A 10,000-nucleotide genomic window follows, 5' to 3' on the forward strand; every position below is an offset into this window, starting at 1 on the left:
GCCTCCCTCACAAAGTCTATTTTAACTTTAGAGTTACTGTCCGCTGGCATATAAACTCCGATAAAGCAAACTCTAACCCCACCCCAATACCCATCCACCCTTACCACCCTTCCATCTCCCCCCTCCTCCCATCCCAAGATGCTCCAAGGGCTGGACTCCTTCACCGCTATAGCCACCCCTCCCTTTAATTTTAAAGAATTACTCATACATTCGGTAGCCTTTCAACCGTAACTCTCTACCAAATTTATAATTATGTTCTTGCATAAAACATACATCCACATCGTAACGACGCAAAAACCACTCCATCCACACTTTTTTTAACTTCAGTCATTAAGCCATTGGCATTGATAGTAACACTTGAATTTACAAAAAAGGTGGTTTACCTCCATGTTTTTGGGTCTTTCCTGTTCCCACTTGCACATTAGACTGCCCGGCTTTGTCATTCGGCTTCTCGAGACCCCCCCTCCCCCACACTCTACCCTTATGCTGGGACCTTGAAACTATCCCTTCTGTGACAGGCGGCTCAGCCACTTTTGCCCACGATTTCCTCCCTGGGCGCTGTCCTGGTGTCAAGACGTCGTACATATCCGACGCTCCTGCCGAACGTTTGCGGGAGCCATCCACATGCATCTCCTCGCTGGACGAAGCCTCCTGGTGAACCTCCACCACCACCTCATGCGTCCGTACGAACGTGGTTTTGTCCTGCATTTCCAAGTTAGGGGATTCCACAGTCGTTAACTCACGACACGCTGTCGAAACAACAGGACAATGTTCTGTTCCATCTAGAAGGTCCTGCAACATGTCTTCCAGCAACTTATCCTGTGGCAAAACCTCAGGCCCCACAGGATCCACTGTAAGCGTGGGCACGGTCGATGCATCCACAGACAGGGTGGCACACATCGTAGACTGCATGTCCTCCTGTTGCATCTCATCACTCCAAAGCTTGGGAACTTGCCCAGCTGAGGTACCAGGCTCAGTCACGAAAGCCTCAGCCCGTAGGCCCACAGGTAACTGGTCCCGGGAGTGGCCAACCAGTCGACGGGGGCACTGGGCAGCCATATGCTCAAAAGAGTTGCATAGTCTGCAAGTCTTCCTTTGGCCCGCATAATGAACAAACACCTGGGTCCTATATTTCTCCAGACGTACATAAGAGGGAATCGACTGGTGGAGCGTCATCTTGATGGTGAAGGAGCCCTCCAGGAACCTCTCATATGGGCCCTCTCTCCACACTCCCTTGGTCGCTGCATGCACCGTTCCGTATCTGCCGAAAACATCCCGCAGATCGTACTCCTCCGCCTCGAAAGGCACATTTCTCACCTTGACCCAGGTGACATACGTCGACACGTCATGTAGACACACTTCCACAGCCGAATTCACTACCATTCTCCTTTCTTGAAAAGTTTCCACAATCTTGTTGTAGAAGCCGGCATTCACGAATTTTATAAATATCCTTGACATCCCATTCAAAGCTACGCCATATAATTCTTCATTGGGGATGCCGTAGACGTCTCGTATAATGTTTGGCATTAATGTGTGCATTGTAGAAACACTGAGGGAGCCTTGTGTGAATGCAACACAGACCGTGTTAACTCTCCTGCCTTGTCGGTCAGCCATCTTGTGACTTATAGTGGTCTGTGAAAACTGCGCAGAAGTCAGTTGAATCAGGAGCTACTGCGCAGCCTGTCTGCACGGCCCAATAGCGATGCGAACAATGCTTGCGTGATAGATGGACTGACTTTGCATTTTGTGGGGAAATACTTAAGCTCCTTGGGACTATACAGCACCTGGGGAATTGGAAGCAATCTTATTTAGTTCAAGGAAAAGGAGGGTAGCTCAGTTCCATTGAATCACAAGCCCTTCTCTGGCATCGAAGGGACTTTCTTCCCTATTACTAGTTTAATTATTTTCTTTAGGGGAAGCACCGAGTTCGTAGGGGGTCTCAACACCTGGGAATGAGGCATTCAGGGTTATGCCAAGGAGAGAAAAAGTTCAATTTGTTGGATGACTCACCTCACCGGAATAAAGCAGCTCCTATGAGTGGAGGTTTCAATATAGGCATCACCATATCATAAATTAACCCACACTGTATCACCATTTGTAATTATGTAAGTTTTATAAGATAAATTTAAAACTACAATTATTATACTCAGATATCCATTACCCAAATAATAATCTGTTATTGTCTTCCTAATCTTAAGTTAATGTTAAGTTTGCCCGCAATGCAGTGTATACAAACAGACTTTTGGCATTTACACCCAACTATTATATTCTATTGTACAACTATGTATCATGTCAAAATAAAAATTGTTATTATCCCAATTACGAAGGTTGGAAGGAAATATAACAGTTAACCATAAACTAATGATAGAAAACAAGGATATAACCCTCGTTTTCTGTTAAAATTTGGGAAGGGTAGACCAAATTAGATGTTACCGAGACGCTACCATGAACTTTTTTATATATAAAATATATATGTACATATATGTATATATTCCAGTCATAGCTGACATCAATGACATACTACTATATAGAAAGTCACTTGTTATGCAGAGTATTTCGGGCAAATTAGGTCAATTCTGTCCCAGGATGCGACCCACACCAGTCGACTAACACCCAGGTACCCATTATTATTGATGGGTGAACATGGACAACAGGTTTAAGAAAACATGCCCAATGTTTCCTGCCTTGCCGGGAATCGATCCCGGACACTCAGCGCTAAACCTGTTAGGGGCATACAACGCCTGGGATAGGGAAGGGGGGGTATACTTGGAGAGGGTTTCGGGGGTCAACGCCCCCGCGGCTCGGTCTGAGACCAGGTCTCGTGATGGATCAGTAACTGACAAAGTGGTACCTAAGCCCTTTACATTAGTGTTATCTTCGCAAGCACTGTTCTTATCTTGGAAATCAGTGAGAATTTTCATTGCTTTTGTACTCCAATTTATCACAATTACTCCAATTTTCTTTAAGTTGTTCACTAGTACTCCCTTTCCCTGATCAACAGCTTCATTTTGACCAACAAAATCCTCAATTGACGACAGCCAATGAAGGCGAGTCTCAAAGGCATTGTCGGGATAGGATTCAAATGTAGTTTCATTGTTTATTATGTTTGTAGATAAATTAGACATGTGCAACTCTTGGGTATCTTTATTGAGGAAACGTTTCGCCACACAGTGGCTTCATCAGTCCATACATAGGAGAAACTTGAACAGGAGGAGAATGAGGTAATCAGTCCCTCAACCTTGAGTCGATGTGTTCAGTCCATCAATCTTGAGTAGAATACGGCAGATGAGCGGAGAAGCAGCTTATCAACCGTATGGCAGGAGAGGTGCAGCAGTCATAGGTGGTGTCACATTTGTTCAGTGTGGAAGTAGGTCGTGCCCAAGAATTAGGCAAGCGAAGAATTCCTAAGTATTAAGATCCCAAGAAGTTGCAGTGTCTACAAATTATGTTTGTATTCTCATACAGCTCCAAATCCTCACAAATATTTTGATGCAGTTCAACATTGATTTTGACTTGTGGATCTTTTGTTGTCATACCCTGAAAAATGTTGCAAACCACGCATAATCCCTAATATTGCTGCACTTGTGATCAATTATAATCAAGGGGGAAGCTCTAAACCCGGAGGATTATACAGCGCCTGGGGGGGGGGGATGTGGAAGGCATTCAGACTTAATTCGGGGAACTGGAGCAGATCCAATTCCCTAAATCAAGAGCCCCTCACTAACATCAAGGAACCTTCCTTGAGGGGACTTGTGATCAAGTTTGATCCAAGGAAGATAGCTGAAATTCTTTTGATCAAGAAACCATTATCCGGGGACTTCTTGAGAACTGACGGGTGGACTTTATTGGGTTAAGTTGGGTGGCTAATCTTTTAGGTAAAAAAATCTGAACAAAAGACGAGGATTGAAAATGAAGAATGAAAATGAGGAATTACGAAAATTAAGGTAAAAAGACTTATGAGAAAAGTGAGAGGGAGAGCGAAAGGTGAATTATAATCACAACCAAGCTCTAAACCAGTAAGTGCCATACAGCATTGCAGGGTAGGGTGTTAAAAGGGGTAATATGCATGATCAGCGATCAACGAGGATGTAGAGTATAACAAGTCGAGTTAGGAAGGGCGATGAGGAGTGATAAAGAAGGTGCATGTAATCAAAGTTGGTGTAAAAGCTGATACTGAAATAAATGCAGAGCGAGTGTCAACGGTGGGACCGTCAGCGAGGAGGGAAGATAAAGTAAGCGTGTTAGAGCGTGTTAGAGCGGTGAAGACGTCAGTTTGAAGGTGAAAATGATTGAAGAAAAATGATGACTGCGGCTGCTAGGTCGTGTAAGGCTACTTACCCAGCTGTGTACCAGGGCTGCAATCACCCTTCTAAAAATCCATTTCTTCGAAGATTTGTAGGTTATGTTTATGAGAGCGCTAAACCCACACTGGTCATATCCGAAGGAACAGGAGGTAATTAAGTTCGACCTAATAATGCCAGCTCCAGTTCTTTAAATCGAAGTCCTCACTGGCATCAGGAACCTCCCTCGAGGGCAAACGCTAGGTTGTCATTGTATTAACTCTTATTAAGCAAACTTTTTTTAATTACCTCTTAGGTGCCTAATCACTGCTAGGCGAACAAGTGCAGCAATATTAGGGATTGTGCGCGATTTGCAACATTTTTCATTGGTCGAGACTGCTACGAGCAGGAGTAATATGACGTATTGTACAGGTGCTGGACACAGGTGTTGCTTGTCCTAGCATTTAGGTACTGTATGTCTAGAACTGGCTGGCAGTCACTTTACTAGGTGTCAAGGATATCTCACAGTAGTTACGGTTGATTTATGAAGTGGAAAGCGCCAATCACCGGAATTATCCAGAGCCTAGGAAATAAGAGGCATTTATTTATAAAAAAAAAAAAAAAAAAGCACAATACCGTGACTGGAACTATACACAAATAACCCGCACATAGAAGAGAGGGGCTTACGACGACTTTGTAAATGGTCCAAGTCGAACCGAAACGTCGTCGTAAGTTCCTCTCTTCTATGTGCGGGTTATTTGGGCAAGAGGCACTTAGATTCAATCCAGGTTTAGGATAATTCCTGTTCCATGGGGCCCCAAGACTGTTCAACTGCCTCCCAGCATACACAAGGGGTATTGCCAACAGACCCCTGGCTATCTTCAAGAAGACGATGGACAGGCACCTAAAGCCAGTACCTGACCAACCGGGCTGTAGTTCGTACGTCGGGTTGCGTGCAGCCAACAGCAACAGCCTGGTTGATCATGCCCTGATCCACCATGAGGCCTGGTCACAGACAGGGCCACGAGAGCGTTCACCCCCGGAAACTCTCTCCAGGTATATCTTAATTTTATAGCAAAAAGGGAAGTGGCAAACTCGTAGGGATGATTAACTGAAGAGAGGCTGTCACGTTAGAGCCAAAGAGTCCATTAATTAAAAGCTCCACTTTCATGAACCCTCCACTGCAGGGGAGGGGGGTCTTTCATTAAAATAATTATAACCAAAATGAAGTGCTAAACCTACAAGGGTCATACAGCACCACCGGGCAGGGAAGGATACAGGGTATTGGGTAGAAAGAGGGCTGATTATTAGATCATGGAGTGCAGTGGGGCAGTGGATAGTGCAGGGATAGAGGTAGAAAGGGCTGCGAGGAGTACTAGAGGCATCAGAGTTTGTGCAGTAAATCAGTTGCTGTCAAAAAAGTAAGTGTCTCTTGGTTAAAAGAGGGTCCATTAGCAAGAAGGGAAGGTAAAGCAAGGACAGTAGAGCGATGACGACGTTGGTAAATTGTGTGCTCGTTGATAAAGTGGGCAGTACAACAATGTGGCTAACAAACTGGAATCTGACAATTCTCAGTGGAAAAGGGTGCCTCTCCACGAGATACCCGTGAGTAAGAAGAGTGTGGCCGATGCGAAGACGCGAGAGTAGTTTCCCAACTTCGACATTAATAAGAGGACTGCCAGAAACCTATACTGTTTAATAGTATGTAGTTTGTTATGGAGCAGATCAGACCAAAGTTGTTGCCAACAGGTGCACAGCAATTACAGGAAAATAGTCTGAATGGCATTAAAAGCATTAGCCGAGCAAAAAAAAATCCTCCCCCCCCCCCGCGATTCAGTAAGCTTGTGGCAGATAACCAGGCCTAGGATTTTTTTTTAGTCATTGTAGTTTATACAATTAGATAAATTGCAAGAGGCATCCGTTGCAGGACATCCTCCCTGACACTAACGTGATAATCTCTCAACCTACCTTCTCAGTGACATTCTTTACTAGGTAATGGAATTTTTACCTTTAACACTGTATACTTAAAATTCACTTACGGACATTATCCAGCAGCGGGTATCAAAACTATCAAAGAATGGGTAAAACAAGGGGAAGCGGTAAACCTACAGGAGCGATACAGCGCGTGAGGGAATGGAAGGTAATAAAGTTAATAAAAATCTCTTCCTATGCGTTGCATTAAGGGCCTCTAGTCGAAGAAATGTCATGAAGGATTTAATTAAGGATTCAGTCAAGGAGCACCTTTTAAGAGTATCTACTCGCTTCTTTTCACCAAGTTCTCCTGTCGAACAGTTTCCTAGTGCGCAGCAGCTTCCGTCGAGTCGGGATGGAATTAATTTAACAGTACGCGTGCGCACGACAAATGGCACCAGTTTCCTCTTCCATACTCTGGAGAGTTGCACCTCTCCGAAAAACTCTTAGGTATATCACTGAAGCTGTATATTCTAGTGGTTCATACACCGCCTGGACACTGTCCAGGCGTAGCTGCTCCACTAAGGAGACTCGCGTTAGTACATGGCTTTAATTAGAGCTGTTCATTGGCTAGTAGTAATTGCTTTAAGGGCTATGTAAATGAATTTGCGGACAGACTCATTAGAATATTGACCAACTAAAAAACACAGGTTAGTCAAGACTGCAAGAGTGGTAGATTCTTTTACTATTTTATCGCTTTTAAAGGCAGACGTAATTTTTAATAAGGCAGTAGTTTGTAGCTTTAACCGCACAATGACCAAAAACTTTGGTCTTTCAGGCTTAGGTACAAGAGAATTCAGAAGACTGAAATTTTAAATTTGTATTAAATCAACAGACAAGGGTTTTGGATAATCAGTCACTTATTCAGACTTAACATCGTTCGGTGCTGCAAAGTGGCAGAAGCACAGACGTCCCGTGTCTGTGTCGATGATGTGAGGCGCCATAAAACAGCTGTAACAGCAGACTTCTTCACCAGTCTGGAAGGTTACGTATTCTGCACAGTCTCTGCACATCACTCCAGTGACGCACTTCACAGCCTGCAAGAGAAGAACTTTAATTTGACCAGTTAGGTCAGCATGTAAAATACTGAAGCACCAACCTACAACTAACACCTGAAGAATGGGAAACCTCATTACGTAATAAGAGGGAGGATTCCCCAGTTGGGAAGAAAAGTTATACAGCAAAAGAAATGGAGGCAGACAAATAGGAAGAGCACAAATTCCAGCTTTCCTCGAAACTTAACACCCAAGTATAGGTTTGATTCAAATAAGTTAAAATTCCTTGGAAGCTCAAACAAAATCCTCTCCTTTAAGAGGAAAGCCTAGTTGTTCATCTTACTACAGGCGTTACTTACCCTAGAATATTTCAACTTTCCCTCCAGCTTGGTCAAGAGATCTTCGTGAATGTGGGTGAAATTTTCAGGAAGTTCAAGAGCTACTTCCACTTCCTTCCAGGAGGAAGCGTTCAGAATAGAAACTCCAACGTGTTCCAAGGCATCTGAATCAAAGATAAAGTAATTAAGAGGAAACAGTAAAGCAGTTTTTTTTTTTTTTTTTTTTTTTTTTTTTTTTTAAGATTTCATTTACTATGTTAACTGTTTAAAAATATATTAAGCCACAACTTTAAACTAGCAAATATTCTTTAGTTAAACCAAGAATTTGTAATTAAGCCCGCAAGGGTTTAACAGGACGTATGGTATAAAATGGTTAATTCAAGGAAGGAAACTGCCGACTACCGGAAGACTTTTAAACAAGTCTTCGATCCAGCAAACAGCTAAGGAAAAAAAAAAGTTAAAACCATCCCGTTTAAAATAAAACTAATAAAAATTACTCACTAGCATAGAAAATATACCATGAGGTGACTGGATAGTGCCCGCCCCCCCCCCCCCCCAACAAGGGAGATCTGCTCGAAGACCCGGGAGACTTACCTAACTCCTCAGCTTGTGTCTGGGTAGAGTTGGATTCTTCAGAAAGATCCACGTACACACTGGGAATATAGTCGTCCTTGGGGTTGACAATTCTCGGTGAAGATCCCTGTGCATGTATAGTGGTAGAAACTGTGCGTAGGTGGTGCGTACAAGTTTTAAAAATGGTCCATTACTTGTACGACCCAGAAAATATATGATATAAAAAATGTGTTAAGTGCGAATTAGTTAGTTTAATATGTTTATTATGCACCCCATACCCATCCTGTGGGCGGTAGTCAAAAGATTACAGAGGTACATAATGGGGTCCAGGGACCCGAATTAGCAGCAAAGATTCTTGCTAAAATATACGAGAGACCCTTAAATATTCATTTTAAACATACTAATTGATGTCCTGATAACTTGCCTATTTACCTATTATGGGGGAACGCTAAATCCGTAAGGATAATAGAGTTTGTGGGGGGGGAAGAATGAAAGGCATTCTGGCTAAGAATTTGAGCACAGATCTAGTCCTAGATCAAGAGCCCTTCAGCAGAGTCAAGGAACCTCCCTTGAGGGGTTAAGAAGATTGATGGGAAGGGATAATATATGAACCCAATAAACCAAATTAGACATTCCCTTTGATTAAAAATTAGGGAACTTTCTTAAAGGCCAAAGACAATGAATTGTCACTTACCTGGTAACGAGGAACCAAAGGCTTATCTCTCTCTTCCCGATGGTTGCAAAGAGCACCTGTTAACAGGTAAAGTTATTTGCATCTTTCTTTTGCAAATATTGAAACTATTTCATCGAGGGAAGTTCATATTTAAAAAACAAACCTTCATCAGGAACGCACTCTTCAGAATGCGTTGAAGTGTCATTCAACCCGTCTTCTCCGTGGACGCCGTCAGAGGTAGTAGCGGAGTCTTCAGAAAGTTCGCTGCTGTAGCCGAAAAATGAAGAAAGTGTATCCCAGAACCCGCCCTGGGTTCTGTATTCTGGGAAAGTTCCATAGGAACTAGCACCTCTTTTACCCCTGGATTTCTTCCAGGGTAAGTTTTTGATGATAAAAGCCAGGTCTTCAGGAAGTCCGAAGTCTCCCTCTCCTTTATGCGCCGCTATAAGTTTTAGTGTAGTGAAGTCAAGAGTGAAGTTAGACACTTCAACCGGTTTTGAGCTAATCTTGTGATAAATATCAACTAATATCTTCAAACGTGACTGAACCTGATAATAGGCTTCAAGAGACTTTGCTTGAGTTAAGAAAGTCAGCAATTCCAAGACTTTCTCCATTTCGTATTTACCTAAAGCTTTACCAAGATCCCAGTGGCTAAACTGGGCCACTTCAGACTCGACAGATGCATTCACCGATATTTCAATTTCGTCAGGTGGGTAAACTACTCCAGTTATAGCATTAAACTCTGGGAATTTCACAGTGATTGGAAGATCATTATATGGTTTAAAATTAATTTTTATTTTATAATAATCAAGTGCGCCTTTTAATAGGCTTGCAGAACCAGTGAAAATGTTGGGATTTGGCCAAGTAATGCCAGCCTGGAAATAGTCTCCTAGTGCAAGTTTATTATTATAAATCTTTGAACATACTCCAAATACTTTGTCCATAGCATTAACTAGATCGGATTTTGAGCCTATTGGTTTTCCGCTGGAATATCTCTTCTTAACGACCTTTAAGAGACCACTCATTTCGTAAAAAACTTTATCCATTGCCCAATCAACTAATCCTACCATGTTGTAGTCTGTAGTAGAAACAACAGACACCAACTTACGTAGTCGAGTCCTGTTTAAAAGGACGTCCGTAAACCTCGTGTAGGACTCTACAATTTTTTTA

General features: G+C 42.8%; 1 protein-coding gene across 6 annotated transcripts in view; it reads right to left on the reverse strand.

The window, feature by feature from the left end:
* Nucleotides 1–7,056: 7,056 nt before the first annotated feature.
* LOC128686627 (uncharacterized) overlaps nt 7,057–10,000 on the reverse strand; it is a 21,562-nt gene continuing 18,618 nt past the window's right edge. For all 6 annotated transcript variants that reach the window (XM_053773593.2, XM_053773595.2, XM_053773590.2 and 3 more), the window contains exons 2-6: nt 8,994–10,000; nt 8,852–8,907; nt 8,179–8,284; nt 7,606–7,748; nt 7,057–7,288 (exon numbers count right to left, since the gene is read on the reverse strand). The exon at nt 8,994–10,000 is cut by the window's right edge and continues 462 nt beyond it. In XM_053773593.2, the coding sequence (XP_053629568.2) occupies nt 7,112–7,288; nt 7,606–7,748; nt 8,179–8,284; nt 8,852–8,907; nt 8,994–10,000 (1,489 nt within the window). In that variant the 3' untranslated portion in view covers nt 7,057–7,111. The remainder of the gene's footprint in view (nt 7,289–7,605; nt 7,749–8,178; nt 8,285–8,851; nt 8,908–8,993) is intronic.

Source organism: Cherax quadricarinatus, unplaced genomic scaffold, assembly GCF_038502225.1.
Source record: "Cherax quadricarinatus isolate ZL_2023a unplaced genomic scaffold, ASM3850222v1 Contig1042, whole genome shotgun sequence".
NCBI lineage: Eukaryota > Metazoa > Arthropoda > Malacostraca > Decapoda > Parastacidae > Cherax > Cherax quadricarinatus.